Here is a 24,634-nt window from a genome sequence, read left to right as displayed (position 1 = left end):
AACAAAAAAGTATTGGAAATATAAAATTGATTCATATAAGAAACAAGATGAAAAGGCGAAAAGAGATACCAAAAACAATGTTTCAATGGATGACTATCAATACTATCACGATTTAATCCTTTCATCTAAATGCAAAATGTGTGGTAAAGCGTTTACATATGTAAATAAACCAACATTGGATAGAATCGATAATGAAAAACCACATACCAAAGAAAATTGTCAGTTAATGTGTTGTTATTGCAATGTCGTAAAATCAAATAAAGATGAAGATGTTCAACGTTTAAGAATCAATTTAAGAAATTATGCATTAAAAAATAATTTACCAATGACTTTAGATTCAGTTGAAGCTTATCACATTCTCCGTAATGGAATTACTGGTGGTCTATCAAATGTTCAACATCGTGTTAATCTTAAAGGAATCACGCACATTAATAAACTTTCATATAATCCAGAAACTAAAACTGTATCAAATGAGGACACCACCAACATTATGACTCATTTCGTTGGAGTTGATTTTAATTCATTATATCCTTCATCATTTTCATCTAATCCTCATGATTTCATTCAATATACTGACCATAAAATGTATATGCCGGGAAGATTGAATGGTGTTATCATTTGTGATACAGCAACAAAGAAAGCAAAAGCACTGGGAATAATTAAGAAGAAAAATACTTTATTCGTGGCTGAAGTAAAGGGTCACATTGATGAAAAATACATTAATGATTACATAAACTTTTTACCGATAATAAGAAACTTAGATATTATCACAGATGAAAAAACAATTGGCAGTTTTATGTATAATTACATGAAATCAAACAATCTACCAGTTGACCAGAAACAGAGAAATTAACTCAGTTAGCATCAACACACAACCAATATCAACCATTTTCTTCTTATTATCTTTGGTATCTAATAGACAGTTTAATTTTATCATTGATGACATTCAATCAATTTTAACATTTACTAAAAACACTTGCTTTAATGAATTTGCGAACGAATTTATGAACGAAAGACAAAAGGCTGAATTAGAAGGAAATAAAGGAAAAAGTTTATTTTGCAAGATTTCGCTTAATGGATCATATGGTTACGATGCAATGAATACACAAAATTACGCAAAGACTAAAATAATGAATGCACAGAAGTCACGCGTTGCATGTATGTCAAATAAGTTTAAAAACATAAGAGAAATAGGAGAGGATACGTATCAAGTGATGCTCAAAGATAGATTTTATAGATGTGATACATGTTTACAAGAGGCATTCTTCACTTTAGATAATGCTAAATACTGGTATTTGGTTTTCATTTATGATTTTATGTATAAATGCATGGATGTTAATCGTTTTCATTTCATTGAAGGTGATACTGATTCATCTTATTGGGCAATCGCTGGCGACCCAAATCTTCCTAACACTCAAGCATTTCAAGCAATTGTTACGAAAACAATTTTATGATAAAAACATTTTCAAATTCGCACCATTTGATTTCTTCTGTTTTGATGAGAAATTTAAACCTAAATTAAAGAATAAAGCTGAAGAAAAAGCACATGAGAAGAAGTTATTGGGTTTAGCAATTGAGAAACAAGGTGATAACATGGTTGCTTTATGTCCTAAGTGTTATACATCATTCAACGGTTCAATTGATGGAAGTGATTTTAAAAAGATTGCACAAAAAATGAAAGGTGTTAGTTTACGACAAAATAAACAATTAACACCTAAAAATTATTTGGATATAATAAATGATAAATTGATATTTGATGGTCAGAATATTAATTTACAACTTAAAAATGGGTCAATGACTCGCTTAACAATCGGTAAGACTGCATTAACAGGAGCACACACTAAGGCTGTATGTTGTGAAAATGGATGTTGTATGCCATTTATTTAATGAAATGTCACAGAAGAGACAAAAGGAACCACAACGAATTTTTTAAATCCCATCACAGCATCAACAGCAACAACAACCGCCACCATTTGATACCGTTTTAGAAGAAGGAACCGTTAATGATGGTTTTGATACTATGATTCAAAGAGGTGGGCACCCTTAAACATTTATTTTATTTTTATATAAATGAATAACACAGATTTAAAAAATTTAATTGGTGATTTAGTATTTAATCAAAATTTTCTTAATTATTATGATTTAAAAGCATATCTCCAAAAATATAATAATAATATAACGGGTGATGATATGGAATATTATTATCCATATTATAAAAATGAAATTTTGAAATATCATAATAAAATAATTTCTGAAATTAAAGACAAAATTAAAAATAATGAATATTCAAAGGGAAAAACTAAATCACAGCTTAAACAGTTGAAAGATTTCAAAAATAAAGTATTAACAGAAGAAGATATTGATGAATTATATAAATTATATAATCCTGAGCCGCAAAAACAAAAGGAACAAAACACCCAGGTCCTTCAGACCATAAATGATGCACAAGCTTTAATTTATGATTCATTAGTTAAACCATATTCAGCCGACTTTTAAATGAAGATCAACTTTTGGAATTCATCCTTCAACATAAACTCGAAGCAGGAAAGTATATCAAACCTTTATATACAGCATATTTAAAACAAATGAATAGAATACATCCAGAATTAATGAAGGAAGGAATGAAATCCAAAATCAAAGCAGATAAAATTAAACCACTTGCAACACCAAAACCTCTAACGACAGTACCTCCTCCTCCTTCAGTTAATCCTTCATCATTCACTTTATTATATCCATTTCAAACATTTAAGAAGCAAAAAGATTTTAAAAAGGATTTCAAGATATTAAATAAACCAATTGACCCAAAAATTCAACCGTTAAAGGAAAAATTTAGTCGACCTTCATTTGCTCCATATCCATATTCATACGAAATCGATCATCTGGAATATTCAAAAGGAAACGTTACTTATTTATTTGCCATTAACATTAACACCAGATATTTATATTGCATTCCGGTGAAAGGGAAAACAGAACAGGAAACAAGAAGAGCTATACAATACTTACTAGATCATGAAAGAGTAGATAATATCAGGGGTGATGGTGATAAAGGATTTCAGGCAACTATGATTCATTATTTCCCACAAATTAATTTTTACTTCTCATCTTCTCCATATACGTTTCATAATAAAATAGTTGATGCGGTAATGAGAACTCTTAGAGATGCGTTAGGGGTTAACGGTCAGATATACTGGGATGGAAATCATGACTCCATCATACAACAGTTAGTATATTATTACAATAATACATGGCATAGAACTATAAACATGAAACCAGTGGAAATGAAAAATGATATTTCAAAAGAATGGGAATATATTAGAAAGCAAATGGAAAGGTTAAATGATGTTAAACGTGAACAAATTAATTCGGGGCTCATGAATTTTAAACAAGGAAATAAAGTTTTAATTCATCTCGATTATGGAAAAACTGATAAATCAATGACAAAAAGAAGACGAAGATTTGACACAATAGCTGAATTTGTTAGATATATTAACGGCAATGCATTAGTTGAAGTTGACAATAAATTAATAGAAATTCCGATTTATTTTATTACTCCATTATATTTAAATTATTTTTTTTTTATTTCGTAAGAAATGAGTGACAACAAAGCAGTCAAGAGTCCAGACGATGAATATAAAAAGAAACTAAACAGAATTAAATCAAAAAATGCTATTACAAAAAAGCCGCAATGCGGTGGGGTTGAAAACGATAAAGAAATAATCGAAAAATTAGAAACTTACCGTTCAATCCTTAAACTGAGTGAAGCAAAAATAAAGAGAATTTAATAGAATAAATAAATTGATTGGAAGAGATGAATTTAATAAAGATGAATTTTTAAACTCAATCCAAATTTAATTTTTATTCCTCTTTGACAACATCTCTCTTTCCATCATTACTGCATAACCGCATTTTCTCAGTTTTAGTGATTTGTTATTTTTAGCAAGTTCTCGCATCATTTTTATCATTTCCTCCCTTGTTATGATTCGTGGTAAATTTTGAGCTTGTGGGGTATCCATTTATGATAAAAATAAAAATTTAAATTATGCCGTTCTAAAGTTTGTGACAACATGACATTTTGACAACAGTCCCGGAAATGATTTGTCATGACTTCATCGTAATGAGTGTAAATGACCCAAAAATAATGTTTTCATTAATGGTTTCAGGTTATTCAATAATGAATTATTTTTGAAGAACTGAAGGTGTCACTACGTCACCATGTGTCACTCGGTTATTTAACTTCTCTGAAAAAATGAGACAACATGACATTTAGACAACATCACAGGATTAATGAGGAAGGCATTTATGAATTATTTTTGAAGAACTGAAGGTGTCACTACGTCACCATGTGTCACTCGGTTATTTAACTTCTCTGAAAAAATGAGACAACATGACATTTAGACAACATCACAGGATTAATGAGGAAGGCAAAAATAAATTCCAATCATACTTTATAAAGCTTCATTTACAGGTATTTCATCGTCAGTAAATGAATCCTCATTATCGTTTGGTTCAACCTGTTTATATAATCCTTTCATTTCTTCTTTCAAAACATAACACCATGTTTGTTTACCATCTATTCTTACCTGTTTCTTATCACATTTATCCTTAATGCTCATTTGGAAATTCTTGTCTTTCATGTCTGATGGTTTGCAGAATAGAGCTTTTTTACATGTCATACCTGCACTCAATTCATCATAATGTGTATTTATCCATACATCTAAAGGATTTGTTGATAACTCGATTAAATCTTGTTTGGCTTCAGTCATCGGAATGATTCGTACATTAAATGATGAAAGGTCATATTGCATAAAATATGTTAAAAGGTTATCATAAAATTCCTTAGTGCATGAATCCATTAAATTCTTGAAGTAATCAAATTGACCCTTGAATTTACCATTAACCCTTAAAACTACGTATCTTCTGTCTCCAACTTCAATTTTGACAGGGTAGACGTTGTTAGTTACGAAAATGAAGTTTGCAACGTTCTGTGCTGTTCTTCTGGGTTGATTCTTTTCATTAATTCTAATCTCATTATCCGTTATAATTGATTTCAAAGCGTTGAAGTTTGCGAGTCTGTCTTCACCTACATTCTTGAGTTCATTAAGTACAAGAAACATTTTATTTTCAACTACTGAGTTGAAATTACCCGTTAGCTCACTTATTTCAGTAATGTTTTTACATGAATAACCAGCGAGAAGTTCAGAAATAATATCTGTAAATCTGTTTTTACCTGTTCCCTGAAGTCCTTTCAAAATAATTGCTGTTTCATTCTTGATTCCAGGATGTTGAATCATTGATGCAATCCAGCCGAGAAGGTATTTATACACTTCATCGTTATTATCACAAATGGCTTCTTTAATGAAATTCATAAACATCTCAATTTTTGAGTAATCTGGTTTTCAAGAATGTTGTATTTATAACCCTGAAACGTTGAGAAAACATCTGGAGAATCAGATTTAAAGCAAACACCCTTAACGGTTAATGAGGATAATTGATTTAGTAGTACATCCCATGCTGTTATTGTTTTACCTTCTTCTTTAAATAATTTAATCATTTTAAGTGACTCTTTCATGTTTGACTGAAGAACAAATGATATTTGATTCATTTTGTCGTGGATATTATAGTCCTTTTGAATGAAATATTTATTTCCACAATCTACAAAACGGATTACACGTGATAAATCCTCAATTACTTCAGAACTGTTTTTATACTGATGATTTTCAGCCTTGCGTCTAATATCTGTTATCAAAAACGAGTCATCAAGTTTGATATCAAATGTTATTTTTGGCTTACGTAATAAAGGTAAAACATATTCATCATAATATTCCTTTTGATAAAGTTTTAGAATCTTCACCAAAACAAATGGAGAAGTCATTAAATGTGCATATCTACTACGTGCTTTTTCAAAATTACTTTTTGCATTTTCTGTTAAACTGCAGAAATTATAAACGTTATCGTATGCTTCATTAATTAAATGATCCGGTAACGAATTAATTGCTTGAAACAGTGTGAATAATGTAACTTCTTTTTCTAAATTCATGTTTCCACCATCATTATGTACTTCAAAATCACAGATGCTATCAACTATGCTCTGGGCAAGTTTATCGTCAATGTTTACATCTTTGTTTTCATTCATGATATTCTTTATTTCTTCGTTCTTCTGTTCAACTCTTACCTTAATATTCAAATCATTTAATATATCATTCACTGTTCTGGTTAATGTTGAATCATAACTTCCACGAATGAATGAGTATGTATTGATTGGTTCTGATGCATTCTTGCGAACTCTTGAATCAGCCATAACTACTAATGAACGCTTTGAATCATCAATAGAAGTCATTATGTCAATATCATAATCATTGCAGGAATAACATTTAATCATTCTGTTCGAAACTGCATAGAAGAAATTAGTGTTGCAATAAATGTGAAGACCTCCTGAAGCGGTTTTAAGATAACATCTTTATCCGAAAGTTTTGATAAAATGTCTTTTCTAACTGTTTCTTTAAGTTCATCATTGTACGATTTATTGATATCAACATCTATAATCGTTAAATTTGAAATTTTATTTACTAATAAAGCTGTACCAGTTTTCCTTCCTCTTCCTCCATCATGTTTGAGGTAGTTATGTAAATCAATCTTGTTTTCACCAATTCTTTCGTTGAGGGTTTTAGTTTCTGCCACAACTAATTCCTCAGCTAATGAATCAATAACTTTTTCATCAGAAACGATATAGTTGTTGTTGTTGTTGTTTGTTGCTGTCATTTATATAGGAATAAAAAAATAAAAATAATTTTAAAACTAACTTTATTTTTGGACTGCATCAAATTTTCGTAAATGTTGTCAAAATGTCATGTTGTCTCATTTTTTCAGAGAAGTTAATTAACCGAGTGACACATGGTGACATAGTGACACCTTCAGTTCTTCAAAAATAATTAATTATTGAATGACCTGTGTTGTTGTCTAAATGTCATGTTGTCTCATTTTTTCAGAGAAGTTAAATAACCGAGTGACACATGGTGACATAGTGACACCTTCAGTTCTTCAAAAATAATTAATTATTGAATGACCTGTGTTGTTGTCTAAATGTCATGAGTTAAATAACCGAGTGACATAGTGACACCTTCAGTTCTTCAAAAATAATTCATAACTACCTTCCTCCTGTGTTGTTGTCAAAATGTCATGTTGTCTCATTTTTTCAGAGAAGTTAAATAACCGAGTGACACATGGTGACATAGTGACACCTTCAGTTCTTCAAAAATAATTAATTATTGAATGACCTGAAAACATTAACATAAACATTAACATAAACATTAACGTAAACATTAACGTAAACATTTATTTCTGTAGTTCATCCATTACTTCATTACCTAATTAATTACAGACATAAAATATATTTAGTTCATTCAATAAACACGGTACCATGCGAATACAGTCACAAATGGTGGCATGTAATCTTTACCCGAGCCTGTTGGATTTGTTGTGAAAGTGTGTGAATGATTTCCTGTGGTTCCACAGAAAATACCTGCGCTTGAATCTACTGGGTCGCTTGAAATATCATATCTATCCATTCCCTGTCTATCCGAACCTGCTGCAAGATTTCTATAACCTCTTTTTGTTATTGAATGTGAATGATTACCTGTTGTGTTTGTAGTTCCTGTATGAGTGTGCGGGGGTAAGTTTGCTTCTTTAATTTTCTTCGAACCTCCTGTTTGCTTTGAAGAGTTCGCACAATAGAGGAATTTATCTACAATCTGCTTCCACGTACCGAAACCCAGAACTGTTGCTGGATTTGTTGAATTCATTGATGTATATATTGAACCAATGGGGTAAATCATCTCAAGAATTGTATTTAATCCATTATGAATATTGAATTTATTATATAATATTGAAACTGGGTGAGTATTTAAAACTGGTCTTGTCATCAATATTAACGTATTATTTTTGAAAATTGCTTTTCTAACATCTTGAAATTTTGTGATTTCAGACCAATTTCTTCCATCACTACTGATATTTACTAAATCACCACATCCTAAAGCAATGAAATACCCATCAATATAAAATAAATTTGTAAATCTATAATTTTGAGTAAGTTTTGGAGTGAATGAATAAACCAATTCCCAATTTGATAAATCCTGTGATAAATAAATATGTCTGTTATAACTTACAGGATATGAATAGACCATTTCACCTGAAACGAGAACATAAACATTTGATCCATAACATAAAGCTTCAATGTCTCCATCAGCTTGAAAAATTTGTTCAAATTGACCTTGTGATATTGAAGATGATCTATAAATTTTATCATTTTGTAGGATAAAATACATGTTGTTAATGTAATACCACTTACTTGTATAATCAATTTTCAAATCTGATGACATCATACTAAACATATAATAATTTATCCCATCCTCACTAATGAAAATTTGATTGACTTCATAAATTAGTACCCATTTATTATTAACACATCTAATAGGATTATTTGGATATTTAAATTTAGCATCTTGATTTAAATTACATTTGAACCATTGGATACAATCGAATGAATAACAAGGGCAAAAATCATCTTCAACCGTTATCATTCCCATAAATTTACCGTTATTATATTCAACATATAAAATTCTTGGATTAATGATTGGCTTTCGTGTATCAGGATTCAAAACAGATGGAGTAAATGATTCATAGTTTTGAAAATCATTTGTTTTAAAATAATAAAGCACTCCAGCTGTATAAAATAAATACATGGTCACTCCATCGAAACATATCCATTCAAAAGAATCTATATCAAAGGTTTTATCTGATGATTTCATAAAATTTAAAAATGGTGGAGTAAAATAGACCTCTGATTGTTTTATTTCTTCATTAACAAATGATATATTAGCTTTCTTATTTAACTCACTATCCACATATTCCTTATCTGCTTTCTTATTTAACTCATCGTTAACATATTCCTTATCCGCTTTAAGGTCTAAACATCCTGAAACCCATCCTGTATCGGCTTTAGTTTTTAAAATCTTTGATGTCCATTCATGATACCATTCAACCCTTTCTTTAATTTCATTATCTTTTTCATCAACATAAACCAAATTTGCCTTCTTCATTAACTCACTATCCACGTATTCCTTATCTGCTTTCTTCATTATGTCATTTAGGAAACCTTTTATGAATTCCTCATTTAAATTAAATCTTCCAATCTTCAAAACTTTAGGAAATGCATTTAATGCGTAATATCTCTGTTCTTCTGGTGGAATTGATGTTATATCATCCGTTATACCTTTAATTTTTGAATTCATAAATAAAATTTCTTTTATATTTGATATCACTGCACCACCTTGCAAACGAATTCGAAATGGTCATTTTTCAATACTATCTCCAAATCTCCATATTTCAACCTTTGCGTTTGTTCTGCCGTCTTTGAATTATATGCATATATGGCGTATGTAATGGTCTGAGGACCTGGGTGCTTTGTGCCTTAAGTTGCTGTGGTTGCTGTTGTTTAATCATTTATTATGATTTAAAAATAAATATTTAATCTGTTATCTCATCAGCTATTTTTTCTATTTGAAATTGCCATAATATTTCATTCATGAATTCTAAATCACAATCAAATAGGTCAGTTATCTAAATTTAATATTTGATAAATCTTTTGAATGAAGAATAAATGAATTCCCGGATAATTGAAACGGATATGATAAAGAAAATGTGTTTAAGTTGATGGATAAAATGTTTTGTATTGATGGGTAAGAGTTAGGGTCTAATGTTTGATGTGAAAATCTCATTGGGGTATTAACTTTATCACATTTGATTAAAATGAAATTGGAACCAGTGTCAGAATACAAAACATCCCCAACATCTTTTTCAAAATTTAATATCCCCAACAATGAACGAAGATGAGGAGTACAAAATTTAATTTTCAGCGGAAATTTAATAAGGTTATTTATTTCATCAAGTTCAAAAAGTTTATCAGGTTTTGATTTAAAATTTTCTTCATACCATACGATAAATGATTCATTTAAATAACTTAAAATCATGTTAATATCCCATTTCGCTATCACATTATTTATATACATATCATACGTTTTTTCATGGTCATCTTTAATAAATGATATATAATCTGAAGGGTCTAAAAGAATGGGATTAAATTTACCACTCACAGAAACGAGAGTAACATTATAAATTCCGCTAACTGTTAAATTTAATTCACAGTATTATTCGAAATAATATTGATAATTGACATTTTTATTACGATTAAAAATATGGTAAAGCGTTATTTTCCAGTGATAAATAAAACTAGAATAAGATTACCTCAAGAATTCATAAATTCAACGAATAAGAAATTCATTCATGTTATAAATTTTAGTGTTTTCAGAAAATATGAGTCAATGTCATATTCATCAACAGGTTATATTTCACTTCATTCAAATTTAGTTCAATCAAACCCATATAATGACCATTTCATAAGATTTTCAGATGGTATTAAAAATGTAATTGATAGATTAAAATATGAACAGATTGACAATATCGAATTTTTGGAATTTTGGTTTAAATATCCCGATGGAAAAAAGATTGAAGTTAAAGATAAAGCTGATACTATAACAAAAACAATTACAATGACCGATCCAGATAGTGGGGAACAAAAAGAAATAAAACAAACGATAGAAACTGGTGAAAGGTCAATTATTATTGATTATGATTCAAAGGATTATTATTCAATAATGTTAATGCTTGAATATTAAATGCCTTAACAAAGAATTTTTCAAGTGATATTTTATATTCATCAACTATTTTATTATAAATATCATTATATGTTAAATGAAGTTCAGTTGTTGTTCCGTTCTTTGATATCTTAATTGTGCTAATATCCTTTATAGGATTTATTTTTGCAACTGTTCCGCAGCATGAAACCTCATCATCTATGAAAAATTGAATCTTAACGTCTGAATCTTGAACATCACAAAGAATGGCGATAATGTGAATTAATGATTCATAAGGTAAAATAATTAAACCGATTGGTCAATTAAATTTATTATTGAATCATAATTATTAATTATTATATCACGGTAAATTTTCATTAATTCAGAATTAATGTCTATTTTATATGGCGCATTGCGACTGGAATCGTAGATTCCTGGGTTCTCGATGTTTGATGAAAGAGGTGGGGGGTATGTTGGATAAGTGGGAATTTCAACAGGTTCTTTACCGGTTCAGATAAAATGATTGGGTCTCCATCTTCTTTATTTTGCTCCTCCTCTTTTTCGGTAAGTCACGAGTTAATAAATTTGGTTGAGTTGCTGACCTTGTTAATTCAGGGCTAACATTAACTTTAACATTTTGAATAATTCGTGATTTATCATCATTTACGTTATAACCAACCGTAATCTCTGCTTTTGCGTTTGTGTTCTTTTGACTTGTGAAACGTCTTCTCATTTATAATTGAATAAAAAAAAGAAAAATATATTTAAAGTTTTATTTAGTTGTTACGGTAATATCCCAAGGTTCATCCTTGTTTGCTTATACTTTCTTTGTAACTGCACCAATTATGTTATTGATATTGCTTTGAGTTTCTTCCAGTCTTATTTTATCATTTACAATATCTTTAATCATTTCATTACATGCATTCTTAAAACCATCTGATTTTTCTAATTTACGTCTATCACTTTCTTTAATTAAATCAAAGTTATAACCTTGTTGAGAATAAAGTGGTTTCTTTATCAATTCCTTGAACGCTTCTGAAAGTGAAGATGAAGAAATTCTTGCCACTTGAATTGGTTTAAATTCTGCTTTCATTGCTTCTTTCTGTTCATTGAACACTGGATCGAATAAAGCAACTTTAAAGAATTTCTTAGCTGGAATTTCAGGTCTCAATATTTGCATATTGACCATCAAACTGATTAACATATCGTGGTAATCCATCCGGTCCCTCTTCAACAGCATTTAATTCTTCATTGAAATAAGAATATGGATTATAACGGTATGAATTAATTGGACCATTTTCACCTTCTCCAATGTATTGTTTAACAGCTTTTCCATTTTCATCAAATTGCATAGGATAACGTTCATTATATGCTTTACGTTTAGGATAATCCGTCATTGTTAATTTATACCATTTATGACTTTAATATTACCTTGACCATCAGTAACGAAAACTTCATTTATACCATCAGGTTTTCCATTTGGACCCGTAATGTCTGCTTCATGTGCTTCCCAATTTGGTCATGACGTTTGGCATATGCTTGAGCTTCTGGTAATGTTAAAACGTTTCTCATTTGTTTAACATCCTTTTGAAGACCGGCAACAATGTGGACTAATTCTTTCATTCCGTCTGGAACTTTCATAGTTCTATTATATGCACCCTTTTTGTTTGTCCCTTGTTTTAATGGAACCTGTAGAAGATTTGCTATTTCTGTCATGTTTAATTATAAATAAAAAATAAAAATTAATTATAAAAAGTTAATCAAATTTAACACTTCCTTTATTTAAATCAACTATTATTTTTCCATGTTCTCCTAATTGTTGATATTGTGTGTAAAGTTCATTAATGCTCATTGGTAAATTCACTTGATAAAGCATAACGTTCAACTGTTGACGACTAAAACCACTGAAAATGAAAAGGTTGATAGATTTGATTTAATGTTTGTGCTTAATGCTTTGAAGTATTGAACAGCCATAAAGAATGAACACTGAATGTGTCGACATTGAGTTAATAACTGATTAAAATATGATTTCTCATTTGTTATTAGTTTTGATTTCACGGCATCATCTAGAAAAATTAGTGAATGCAAAAATTCTTTATCAAAATTTGAAATAGAAAGTGTTTCAAATAATTCATCCCGTTGTTTATCAATAATTTTATCCTCTAATCCTTGCTTCTTGATTGTATTATATAATTCTTTATACATTAAAAAGTTTTTTAAATAATCTTCTGCTTCTTCTTGTGATAAATAAATAATTGGAATTTTGATTAAATGCTTTAAAGATTCAAATGTATCATCTGAAGGTGAACCTGAACGGTTGATATAAATTAACACATGTGAATGGGGGAAGTGTTAGCAATAATGATAATTTGTTTTAATATCGTTAATGTTTTACCTTTATTTTGTTTACCAATTGCTGCAGTGATTGAATTTAAGTAACATTCAGAATATGGAATTTTCATTAATTTTTCCTTAGATAGAGCATTTCTATTATCACTCAATGCTTCATTAATCATATCATCTATGTATGTATTATATACTCTGTAATTCTTCAGAATTGAAATCCATTTAATCAAAAATAAATTTATAATTTTAAACATTTCTATTCATCAATATTTCATCATATGAACTTCTATACTGTGGTGGTGTACCTGTTGGATGATATTTCAAACCTTCATCCGGTGTCCATGTCCAATACGTAGTCCTAGTAAACCAAACCTGAGGAGGATTTGTCACCTTTGAACAGTAAGTGTCATTTTCACCCTGAATGATTGGATAAGCTTTCACTTGTACTGTAACTTGTGAGTTGAAAGTTTCTAATCCATCAAAGAATATACCCGCTCCATCACGTTGAACTGGAATAGTGCATAAGAATGAAGTTTGGTCTTTCCATGTTCTAGCTAATGGTGCCATTATCATCATTCAGTGGTCTAGTTAATGAGTCCTCGTATTCTTCTGTGCATTCATTCACTCCATCTAAATCAGAAGCTTGAAGCATACGTGTAAAGAATATGTCACCCACTGTGGTCATCGCTTGATCGGGGAAGTTTCTGGAATCTATAGTGACCTGAAGACCTCGAAGCATTGGATTTCTAAAACTGTTCTTTGCATTGCATTCTTCGGAAATGTTAACACAACATCTGTAACATTATGAAGAGCGTATGAGAAATCTGAGCTGATACCTTCAGGAGTGATGCAACCTCCATTTAGTGAACGAACGTCAATATGTTGAGCTGGAATCATGAATGGATCTTCCTTACTGAATAAACGTGGTATTGCTTTAACTGATTCTTCAATTAAACCGTATCCTGGTGTAATGCATTTATCCTCTAAAACTTCCATCTTTGTGCATGAAATAATAACGTTATCAACTGTTGCGTCAGCAGATGTAGCGGCTAAGCTTGTAATTAATTTGGTAGGAAGTCCGATTTGTTGGAATTTGCGATCATATTTATAAACATGATTCATAATCTTTTCATAATTTTCATCAGTTATCTTTTCATAAACGTAATTTTGTAAATCAGCAACTCTTAACGGGTCAACCTGACAAAATACTAAAGTATCCCTGAAAACATAATATTTAAGAATGATATCACCAAATGATTTAGGATAATCATCGAACGCCTGAAATGCTAACAAATCATTTACCGGAATAATCATATCAAAAGTGACATCAACTTCTTCATTTGCTTTCTTGAAAACTTCTGAAGGGTCAATATATTTACCACATACTGAGTTATCATATTTTTGAACATTATTATATAACGAATGAACAAACTTTTTAACTTTCCTTTCTGATTTTGGTTTATATGTTGCAAATGCGAAAATTCACGGGCACAATCCATCTGAAGATAACCAGCATCACCTCTTTCGGTTTCTACTTCTAATTGTTTAAAGCTTTGATTTGATGATTTGTAACCAACGAATAAACGCATGCATTTAAAAGCGGCATCACATGTGAAAGCTTTATTTGAAACTAGAGTTGCTTTAACTTTGCGTTTAATATATGTGTCACCTAATTGGTTCACATCATGAGCTGGATTTGTAATTCTTAATGAGTTTGTTTATCATCAAAATATGGAGTATCAGAGTCATAGCATGAACTTTCAAGTTCTCTATAATATCTTCTACCATCATTCTTCGCGAATATTTCATTTATCTTTTCGAATGAATGAAACACATTTCCATTAATCGGTTTAGTGTTTGGCACCAAATAGTTAGTCGTCATTTATTATTAAATAAAAAATCAAAATTAAAAGATGAAAATGAATTTTTAATTTTAATGAAATAATCAACTATGGCTGCAGGTATATTTAAGAAACTGTGGGATAAAGTAAAAAGAGGAGCGCATAAAGTTTGGGAAACATTGAAGAAGGGAGCAAATTGGATATTTAAGAATAAAGAAGCAATTAGTGACGTTGCTGAATCAATAACACCAAAAGCCGCCCCAATAAGAGAAATATTAAATAAAGGAGAAAAAGTTTATCAAAGACTTCAACCGATACTAAGATAAAAATAATATTTATTTATTTTTCCACTATCTACCTCCTATTTTATTAAGTATTCCTTCAGCTATTCCACCAATTGCGTTACCTGCTTGTGCTCCCATTGCCGGATTACCTGCTTTTGTACCTAATACTCCACCTATGATAGTTCCTGCCGTTTTCGCTACTGGTGCCAAAAAGTTTGCAATGGGTTTAATAATCTTTTGATGAACCCAACCCGCAGCTTTCTTAATTCCATCCCATAATTTTTTAAAGAATCCTGCAGCCATAGTTGATTTAATATTAATTAAAAAATATATTTCATCACTTATATTCTAATTTTTATTTAATGATAAATGAAACCAATTTTAAAAATAAATGAAACAGAGGAGGAAGAAATAAATGAAAGTGAAAATGTTCAACAAAAAATAAACGTTGTTAAACCAATTACTGAAACAAAAATTTTTTCATCTGTTGAAGAATTTAATGACTATTATGCTAATAATAAAAAATTATTTGAAGAATTGACAACATGTAAATTGAATAAAATGTTTAAAGTTGATGGATTCAAAATTTCAAAAATAAAAGGAGTGGTTAGTTTGAAATCTATTCCTCAATCAAGAATCACCTCATTAATGAAAATAGATGATTTAACAAAAAGAATAGAAATTATTGAAGAAAGAATGAATCAAATAATTGATTTCATAAATCATGACTCGTTGAGCCCGGGTCCTTAAAGCCCATCACTGAGTTCAAGGTTATATTCATCAAATATTTCATTATTAAATGCAACTTCTGCTAGTTTATTTATTTTTTCAATACGATCATTTGAAAGTCTATCGTTTAATTTTTTCTGAAGTTTTTCATTTTCTAGTTCTGAAACTTTATTTGGATGATATTTAAACCCGTTAAATTCTTTTTCCTCAGTTTTGATCATTAATTTACAAAGAACTTTTGTGGTTGGAATTCGTTTAAACCATTTATCATTAATATTTGTTATAAATTCAATATTCGGAATTAATTCCCAAATTTTTGCATTTTCAATTAATTTATTATCAAATGCAAAAGCAATAGGTTTAATATTAAACTTACCTTTATAATATAAACTTTCTACATAATCATCGAAATAAACATCTACTTGTTTAACATTTTCAAGAATTGGTGAAAGAGCATCCATTAATTGATTGACGGTTACGAATCTTGATCCACTCATTTTCTTACGAATTAAAAAAATAAAAAAAATAAATTTAACTTAGTTTTAATTTTACGTAAGAAGTCAATTTTTTAAATCTTGATTTATTCAAAAACGTAAGAATAAAAACCGTAAGAATCATACATTTTTTACTTCATATGTTAAAAAAAATGATACAAAATCGTTCAATATTGTATGAATTCTTACGTTTACAAAAAAAGTCACACAACCCGCATCATATACTACTAATCACTTCCAAAACGTAGGCCTTTCAAAAATTGAGAGATTGTCTTTGAAAAACAAAATTATTCCGGAATATAAAAGTAATGCTGATTTCCAAACTTTTTTCAAATTGAATAGATATTGAAAAATTAAGGTAGCCGATTTCGGGGATCCGAATTCTTCTAAATTGGAGATAGAAGCAACTCATCGTATGTACACTATAAACGAACTATTTTTATGGTTTCTTTAATTCGAAATTTTTTACAAAAAACAATGATTTCTTTTTTACTTGCTCTTAAGGCCGAGGATCTTTTTCTAGAAGAAGTGTTCCGTGACCCAATTATATTTCCTGTAAAGTATTCTATTTATGATGTAGTAAAAAGGAAATGCGAAGTAAATTTAGATGATCAAACAATAAGTTGCCCTCAAGGAATTAATAACACAAACTCTGCATATGTATCTACGATTCTAAACAATATGCCTCCAGGATACTTTGGAATCTTGAATTTTACAGGTAATTCGTTAAAAAACAACCCTAATCAAATTATTCAAATCGAAGTAAAAGCAAATAATATGTCACCAAGTTACTTTTTCAAACCTGATGGAATAGAACATACAACTACAGTTATTCCAATTGTGAATGGCACATTCGTACGAGCTTTCTTTCTTTCCAAAGATGGTGAGAGCGTTTTTAAGATACCAGAGCTTAAATTCATTTGCACAAGTATTGAAAGAAAAGTTTACGGAAAACCAAAATTAGAAAAAATTGAAAAAATGTTTATCGCGCTTCAGTTGAAGTTACAACGACAGACAAGTTATATATTCAATCTTTATTTATTCCGAACAGTTTTGGTTTGCCAAGTACAATGTATCGATATAATTATCCAATTGCAGATTCCAAAACTGACATAATGGTAATTCCTGTGTTGGCTAATGAATCGATTATCATTGGTTATGATATTTATGAAGATAAGTTTCTTTATGCATGGCATACAAGATCAGAGCCGCAAGGATCATATATGGAACTTTGCATTAGACCAAAAACTAAATTTACTTTGACATATTTAGTTGTTGAAAAAGAGTCTGTAAACTTAAGAGATTCTATAGAGAAATGGCATTTATCATTTCCAGATATTTACGACAATCATTCTATGGGCCCCGGTGCATGGATTGGTGCTCCTCATCAAAATCAATTCAAAGAAGAATATATTAAACCATTTATGGGAAAATATGTTACGTCAATGGAACTTTCTAATGACCAAACATTTGGTTTACCAACATTTTACTATTTTGAAGCTTCTCTTCTTCATACAGAGCAGTTTGAATGCAATGAGTCATATGAAACCAACATAAATAAATGTGCTGAAGATGGTGGCCAAACATGTAAAATTATAAAAGAATTTGGCACTAGAACTATTGATGGTAAACTTAGATGCCAAGTTAATTATAATAATATAGGATCACAAATTGCTTATTTATACATTGGTGCTGCAAGAGATTTCAAATCAAGACCTTTATTTAATGATTTGAATAAACGCAATTATAGTGGAGTTACACTAGATACAATGTCACATCTTTATGCATATTATAACACAAACATGCCATTAGATTTATCTCCATTTAACTTATTAGATGACAAGAATTATGATTGTGAATTTCAAATTGCAGCATATTTTAATGTTTTGCGAAATCTATCAAAGTATGCTCCAAATGGTTTCATGCTTAATTCAATGATTGTTTTTCCACAATATGCAAAATGGATTGCAACAGCTGGATATGAAGTCGATATAAAAACTAATTATAAAATGCCAGTTTATGAATCTCAGCATTTTTGGCAAAATAGATTTGCGACTGGATCTCGTCCAAACTCTCATTTAGAGAGATGTTCAGCATGGGATAAATTTGAAGAATACTTTAGTTTTTGTTCAATTGTTGGCTGCACGCCAAGCAGTGAATCTGGAAGATTCTGGAACAGCGATGAAAATATGAAGAAAGTTAGACCGATCTATGATAGATGGAGAGATCCATTAATGGAAATGCTAAATGGAACTACTTATTTAGCAAATGGAGGTGGAAGAGTGCAATTTGTTAATGATGAATGGGGTGTATTCTGTCATAAGGATGGATCTTGTTATGCTGCATTTTATCTCAGGAATGAATCCACAACTTACCAAGCAAAAAAATAATTATATATTATAACAATTCAACGATGAATGATATATGGATATAGGAAAGTAAGCAAATTATGAGAATGTCATAAAATGTATTATATTTGTTCATCATAAATCTTCACTTTGGTCTGAAAGGGAGTTAAATGCGTTCTTTTTCATAATATTATTAAGTATACCGTAATTTAACTGAAATTGCTTCCATAAATATCCAAGATTTAACTGGAATTGTGAAATAATGTCAATTTTTAAAATAAAAGGCATGTATGCAGTTTTTTCAACATTATCAATTATAATTTCCAAATGGTCACTAGATGTATCAGCAAGAATAAATGGAGGAATGAATTTACTCATGTTTTTTGAAATTGTATACAAATTAATGACTTCTCTGCTAACAAAATTTAACTTGCTAATCATATTTCCCGATATTAATTTAAAATTAATCATCTTTAGATTTTTCGAATATTTCTGTTGTGAATTTCTTAAATGAATAATCGGAATGGAATAGTTAACAATAAAGCATGGATCATCACCAAATGGATATGAATTGTGGAAATTGCATCTTTCTGGAGAGATAACAACTGTGAAGTATAAAGGTTCATGTTTCAAAATGACTGGTTTGAAGATAGAAACATTAAAATTCTTATGAACAAATGGTTTTATATATGAATTAGAATAAGATATGTTGGATATAATATCAATGACTTCAAATATGGGTACTTCCGAACCATCTGTATTGTGTTCTGGTGTTATCATTAATTTTAAACCGAGATTTTCATTTTCATTCCAAGAATTATGTAATTTTTTGAGAAATGTGGGGAAATTGGAGTAATACTTTATTAAATGAAAAATATACGGAAATGAATAAGCAAATAATAAGACATTAAGCTGTAAAAATAAAACTAAGAAAAAATATCTGAGTTTCATTATGAAAAATGAATTCTTCACAAGCTCAATTAAATTTATTCTAGTAAACATTAATTCACTTACATATGATTTACCACAATCTCTTTGCTTTCAAAGCATAATCTTATTTCTAATAATAATAGCGCTCAATCTTTACTCTTGAGTTTTAATTTTAGGACTCTAAAGTATGGTTCAAAGCTAATTCGAGAAATCTGAAATATTTAAAAAAAAATCATAAGGATTGTGTAATAAAAGTAAACTCTCACGATATAGATATGGTTCAGCCACAATAATAAATAGGTAAGTTCATGATTAGAAAATTTCAATATAGAAAGGAAAAAAATAAAATAATTTCTCAATAAATAAAGATACACTTGAAAATAATTACAGTACCTTTTCTGAATCCAGCTTTTAAGTATATGAGTTGTGTCTAATGATTCCAAAATTATCAAATAATGTAACAGTGTAATAGAGAAAAATACTTGTCACTTTTGTGCTAAACTACCAGTAACGGTTATCATTATAGCATGGAAATAAAGAAGCATTATGAATATTATTTAAAGAAAATGTACTTCCACAAGATATGTGAGTTCATTGCAAAAAGAGCACCGCAAGAAATTCGGAATAACAGAAGTGTTCCAAAAATTCCAGATAAACGTGCTTACGAACTAGCCGCAAGATTTGTTGCACAGTTCTTAGAAAAGCATAATATGACAAATTCAAGATTTATTGCAGGATTTGAAACAGCAGGATTCATTCCAAAACGCGAAATCATCTCCCCATATCCAATTTTACAAATAAAAGAGAACAGAAGTATTGTCCCACAACTTCTAAATTGCAGGAAGTTAAGAATTGCAAGAGTTGCCAAAGAAAGATCTTTAATTATCAATAAAGGCAGTGAAATGTCAGAAACACCACGTCGTCCTGCTTCTAAAGGCTTGTTAGAAATGCTTGAAAAAGAAGATAGAGAGCAAAGACACAGACGTAAATCAGAATCCACAACCGAAGGAAAGCATCACAGACATCATCATCACGATCGAAAGAAGATTTCCCCTGATGATGTTTCAATTAACTCCGCTAATTTACCATACTTTGCTCCAGAAGAATATCGCCAATTTGGAATTGATCCAAATGACCCACAAGCTTCATATAAACTACTTTTCCAATTCAAGTTGTTCTTAAATGCAAAGAAACATCAAAAAGAAAACCCTCCAACTCCAAAAGAACCAGTTTATATTATGCCACCGCCTCCACAAGAAGTTCAACAACCTTTGCCACCACCATTACCAGTTCCACCTAAAGAACCATCTGTTGTTTATTCAGAATCAAGCAGATCTTCAAAGTATTCGATCAAATCTTCATCTGCTGCTCCAGTTTCTTCTACTTACTCATCCTTAGCTCCAACATCTAATTATACAAAGTCAATTGGTCCTAAATCATCAGGAGCTCTTAAATCTGGTTCATTTTCAAACACTGAAGAAGAAGAGGAGGAAGAGGAAGAAGACTTTGGCGAGGAAGAGGAGGAAGAAGAGGACTTCGGTGAGGAGGAAGAAATGTGAAAATTTTAATTTGTTGTTAAGGAAATATGATATTATTAATTTGTCAAATAAACTTTTGCGTTATATGAATAGATATGTATCTCTAAACTGAAATCGGGTCTTATTTACATTTCTATGTAAAACTCAGAAAAATTATCAAAAATTTATAAAATATGTTTTAATGGTATAACTAACTGAAGGAAATTCAAAAACTATTAAAATATGAGATTGGCACAAAGTCACCAATATAGCAATCAATAAAGCAAAATGGATAAATGTTGTAAAACTCTTAACCTTAAAAAATTTTGGACCCCCTGGAGGAATCCTGATCGAGCAAGTTTGGAGTCTCCCTCCAGGTGAGGAACATGCAAACGAGAGAAGTGTTTAACACTTCATAAAGTATCTTGTGGATATGGTTAGATATATAGTTCTACTTAATGGAAAGAATTAAATTGCGTTAAAGTAAAAAATGGAGTTATGAACTCATTTCGATATAAGATGCTTCATTATAATATATAGTAAATGTTTTTATTCAAATTAAGCTTAGTTAGATTTTAATTAAAAATTGGCAATTCCGATTCGCTTTTATTTTGGAGGGTATATGCGCATCGTGAAGCTGGGAAAGTGGTTCGATAGGTTTGCAAATCTGTCTGTACAATTTTTCAAAACGATTTGTAATTTCCGTTTGAATAGATAACTAGTATAGCTTGTAATGTCAGTAAAGTCAGTTTACCTTAGTAAATGAAAATAAAGTTGATTCAAGTTGATTAATCTTGATTTCGGTGTTAATTGAATCAGGAATTAACAGATTCAGTAATTGTTTTGAATTTTGGAAGATAGGCGCACTAAATTATGGTTTTTAAAAACATTATACTATGTTTTTCTAAAGAAGAAAGCTTTGTTGATAGCAATTTGTAAAATGAGGAAAAAGTACGTTAAACTTTACATGGCAAATTTTGAAAAACTTGGGAAATAAAAATAGCCAATATTGAGTAAATTAATATCTAATATATAAATAAAGAATATTAAAGTAAGAGAATTCCAAAATTATATAATTCCTATTAAAATCGAATAATTTAGAGTCGATTTACAGGAGCACTCATAAATATGAGCGTGACTAAGAAATTAAAAGTTAAATTTAGTCTGAAATTTTGTATATATTACACAATTAATACAAGATAATAAGTAATTGGCTCATTTATAAGATTAAGTCAAACAGTTTAATGTCATATGTATTTTTATTTTTAAATTTGAGTGGTTAATAAGCTATATTTTTTAATGCTAGCATAAGTATATCCCTACGTTCCCAACTTCTGGAAAACGGTTTTTCACCCTTATGATCAGTTTCAGACACTTTGGGAATCTCCCAAACTTTGATATTTTGCATTATGATAGAGAAACGTGTCTAGTTTAACGCACAGTTGTTTTAAAGGCAAATGATGATATCACATGAAATTATCAAATTATCAAATTTTGAAGTACCAGTCCAAAGGGTTAATTAGATCCTACACAGATGTGCGATAGTGAAACATATGTGTTCTTGATTTGAGAAGTCCTACTGATAGAGGTATGAATCTCACAGCTTTGTGTGAGTGTGTCTGACACTTGTATAGAGTGGAATATGCGCCGACATATATTATATAATAACATGTAGTTGATAATTATGAAAAAATAGAATTTGATGCGAATGATATTGAAAGTTGTTTTGTAATTTGATATTTTTCTTATATGTGTTAATTAGTAAATGGCTTGTTTGTTGTGATCGTACTGTGAAAAATGAAAGGTATTTTAAATTAAAAAAATGAGATTTTGAGATATCTCTAGAATTAAGAATTTATTATGTATTTGACTTTTATATAACTATGTGTAAAGGATCTCGATGTCTATATGCTTTAAATAAAATTAAATAAAATGAGATAAAAAATTAAAATGGACAAGAAGATATATGGAAATGTAATTTGTATTGTATTGGTTGTTGGCAAAATGATTTTAATACAGATTTAAGGATTTGGAATGGATTTGAAATTAAATGATTTTTATTCAAGGAATAATAAGATTTTGAACTGGTTTTTATTTTGAGAATGTAAATTCCTTCCATAGGATATGTATTAGAAAGATCAATTTTAAACTTTTTGAAAGAATTTTTTTTTGTTGAGTGATTTTCTCTCATTTGATAATATATTTAAGTTGGCGTATCTTACGCCCTTCCAAAAATATGTATTAGAAAGATCAATGTCAAACTTTTTGAAAGAATTGTTTTTTTGTTGAGTGATTTTCTCTCATTTGATAATATATTTAAGTTGGCGTATCTTACGCCCTTCCAAATATTTCTTAAAAATTTAAATTTGTCTCATCTCCTACTCTTAATTTAAAAAAATTTCAAAATCCATAATAGTAAACATTTCTTATTTTTATTTAAATCTGAAAAAAATAAATTTAAACAATTTCTCTACACACGACGGTTTCGGCGGTTTTCAGAATGGTTGACAACTGAATTCATCAGGATAATGTCGGTTGGGGTGCCCTTCTTGGCCTCCTGAGTACTCACCAAGATACCCCCAGCTCCCGCAAAACACCTCCCATAGGTGAGCATTAACTGATGAAGTTATTGACAACTTTATCTGATTTTTTTCTTTGTTTTTTTGTTAAGATTTCTTAACCAAAGACTCGAAAACAAAACTTCGCTTCAAGTTGCTGTCTTCCCAGTTACTCTGTCGCAATCTTTTGTCTGATTGCGTGCAAAGTTCTGCTCCTTTGAGACTTTGCCCGACAGATGCATCTGGGAGACAGCACCCAAGCAGCTTATCGCTTCAAGTTGCTGTCTTCCCAGTTACTCTGTCGCAATCTTTTGTCTGATTGCGTGCAAAGTTCTGCTCCATGAATTATCAAATATGTGCCATTTCAGGAGAGATAACAAGCTCATGCCTCCTGGAATGGCGGATTGTTCAACAATCTTCTTCTGATTGCAGAACTTTCAACCGACAAGAGTGCACAATACACTCTTGTCGGTCAAAGTTCCGCATTCAAGTTATGAATGGGGAACTTGATATCATTCTGGGAGACATGCAGTGACAATGTCTCCCGGAATGAGACACTGTGACCGACAAGAGTGCACAATACACTTAATGTTTTCAAATTTTCAGATTTAAATTTAATCTTTATTTTCATCATCATTTATAGTCTTGTTCCTTTATACAGTTATAATAAATTATCGTCAGATTCTAATATTTAAGATTCTTACTACTCAATTCAATATAATTATGTTAGTCACTCATATTCAGGAGAATAATTTAAAAATCTATAGCTCATATTTTGATAGTTATATATTTAGATGATATATATTGCAATTCCGGTTTCAACACGATCAAATGCCAAACCAAGACAAAATATATATGAATTTTCAAAATATCGATTTACATTAGAATCTATATCTAAT

At 29.9% G+C, this 24,634-nt stretch overlaps 11 protein-coding genes and 2 pseudogenes across 13 annotated transcripts, besides 1 other annotated feature; 5 read left to right on the top strand and 8 right to left on the bottom strand.

The window, feature by feature from the left end:
* The first annotated feature begins 1,130 nt into the window (after positions 1-1,130).
* On the top strand, positions 1,131-1,887 carry TVAGG3_0729070 (annotated as a pseudogene). The gene has a single exon. A coding segment is annotated over exon 1 (757 nt).
* Positions 1,888-2,837: 950 nt separating this feature from the next.
* Positions 2,838-13,144: a mobile genetic element.
* TVAGG3_0729060 (uncharacterized protein) lies at positions 4,446-4,805 on the bottom strand (the record flags this gene model as incomplete). Its single annotated transcript, XM_051244423.1, has 1 exon — positions 4,446-4,805. The coding sequence occupies one exon, from the start codon at positions 4,803-4,805 to the stop codon at positions 4,446-4,448; it is 360 nt and encodes a 119-aa protein (XP_051091010.1).
* Positions 6,217-6,759, bottom strand: TVAGG3_0729050 (annotated as a pseudogene). The gene has a single exon. A coding segment is annotated over exon 1 (543 nt).
* Positions 7,401-7,919, bottom strand: TVAGG3_0729040 (phage tail repeat-like family; the record flags this gene model as incomplete). Its single annotated transcript, XM_001293801.1, has 1 exon — positions 7,401-7,919. One exon carries the CDS (start codon positions 7,917-7,919, stop codon positions 7,401-7,403), a length of 519 nt encoding a protein of 172 aa, XP_001293802.1.
* On the bottom strand, positions 8,509-9,095 carry TVAGG3_0729030 (uncharacterized protein; the record flags this gene model as incomplete). The annotated part of the gene is made up of 1 exon (XM_051244422.1): positions 8,509-9,095. A coding segment is annotated over one exon (587 nt), but the record flags the coding sequence as incomplete, so codon positions are not given.
* Positions 13,145-13,280: 136 nt separating the features above from the next.
* On the bottom strand, positions 13,281-13,610 carry TVAGG3_0729010 (uncharacterized protein; the record flags this gene model as incomplete). Its single annotated transcript, XM_051244421.1, has 1 exon — positions 13,281-13,610. One exon carries the CDS (start codon positions 13,608-13,610, stop codon positions 13,281-13,283), a length of 330 nt encoding a protein of 109 aa, XP_051091008.1.
* A 135-nt stretch (positions 13,611-13,745) lies between these two features.
* TVAGG3_0729000 (uncharacterized protein) lies at positions 13,746-14,348 on the bottom strand (the record flags this gene model as incomplete). Its single annotated transcript, XM_051244420.1, has 1 exon — positions 13,746-14,348. One exon carries the CDS (start codon positions 14,346-14,348, stop codon positions 13,746-13,748), a length of 603 nt encoding a protein of 200 aa, XP_051091007.1.
* A 637-nt stretch (positions 14,349-14,985) lies between these two features.
* Positions 14,986-15,201, top strand: TVAGG3_0728990 (uncharacterized protein; the record flags this gene model as incomplete). The annotated part of the gene is made up of 1 exon (XM_051244419.1): positions 14,986-15,201. The coding sequence occupies one exon, from the start codon at positions 14,986-14,988 to the stop codon at positions 15,199-15,201; it is 216 nt and encodes a 71-aa protein (XP_051091006.1).
* A 24-nt stretch (positions 15,202-15,225) lies between these two features.
* On the bottom strand, positions 15,226-15,462 carry TVAGG3_0728980 (N-acetylmuramoyl-l-alanine amidase family; the record flags this gene model as incomplete). The annotated part of the gene is made up of 1 exon (XM_051244418.1): positions 15,226-15,462. One exon carries the CDS (start codon positions 15,460-15,462, stop codon positions 15,226-15,228), a length of 237 nt encoding a protein of 78 aa, XP_051091005.1.
* Positions 15,463-16,859: 1,397 nt separating this feature from the next.
* TVAGG3_0728970 (uncharacterized protein) lies at positions 16,860-17,498 on the top strand (the record flags this gene model as incomplete). The annotated part of the gene is made up of 1 exon (XM_001309849.1): positions 16,860-17,498. The coding sequence occupies one exon, from the start codon at positions 16,860-16,862 to the stop codon at positions 17,496-17,498; it is 639 nt and encodes a 212-aa protein (XP_001309850.1).
* TVAGG3_0728960 (spectrin binding) lies at positions 17,498-18,772 on the top strand (the record flags this gene model as incomplete). The annotated part of the gene is made up of 1 exon (XM_001309848.1): positions 17,498-18,772. One exon carries the CDS (start codon positions 17,498-17,500, stop codon positions 18,770-18,772), a length of 1,275 nt encoding a protein of 424 aa, XP_001309849.1.
* Positions 18,773-18,865: 93 nt separating this feature from the next.
* TVAGG3_0728950 (uncharacterized protein) lies at positions 18,866-19,510 on the bottom strand (the record flags this gene model as incomplete). The annotated part of the gene is made up of 1 exon (XM_001309847.1): positions 18,866-19,510. The coding sequence occupies one exon, from the start codon at positions 19,508-19,510 to the stop codon at positions 18,866-18,868; it is 645 nt and encodes a 214-aa protein (XP_001309848.1).
* A 665-nt stretch (positions 19,511-20,175) lies between these two features.
* On the top strand, positions 20,176-22,098 carry TVAGG3_0728940 (uncharacterized protein; the record flags this gene model as incomplete). Its single annotated transcript, XM_001309846.2, has 1 exon — positions 20,227-21,219. The coding sequence occupies one exon, from the start codon at positions 20,227-20,229 to the stop codon at positions 21,217-21,219; it is 993 nt and encodes a 330-aa protein (XP_001309847.1).
* Positions 22,099-24,634: the final 2,536 nt, after the last annotated feature.

This window comes from Trichomonas vaginalis, chromosome III (genome assembly GCF_026262505.1).
Source record: "Trichomonas vaginalis G3 chromosome III, whole genome shotgun sequence".
NCBI lineage: Eukaryota > Parabasalia > Trichomonadida > Trichomonadidae > Trichomonas > Trichomonas vaginalis.
This window is presented reverse-complemented; position numbering and strand designations above follow the sequence as displayed.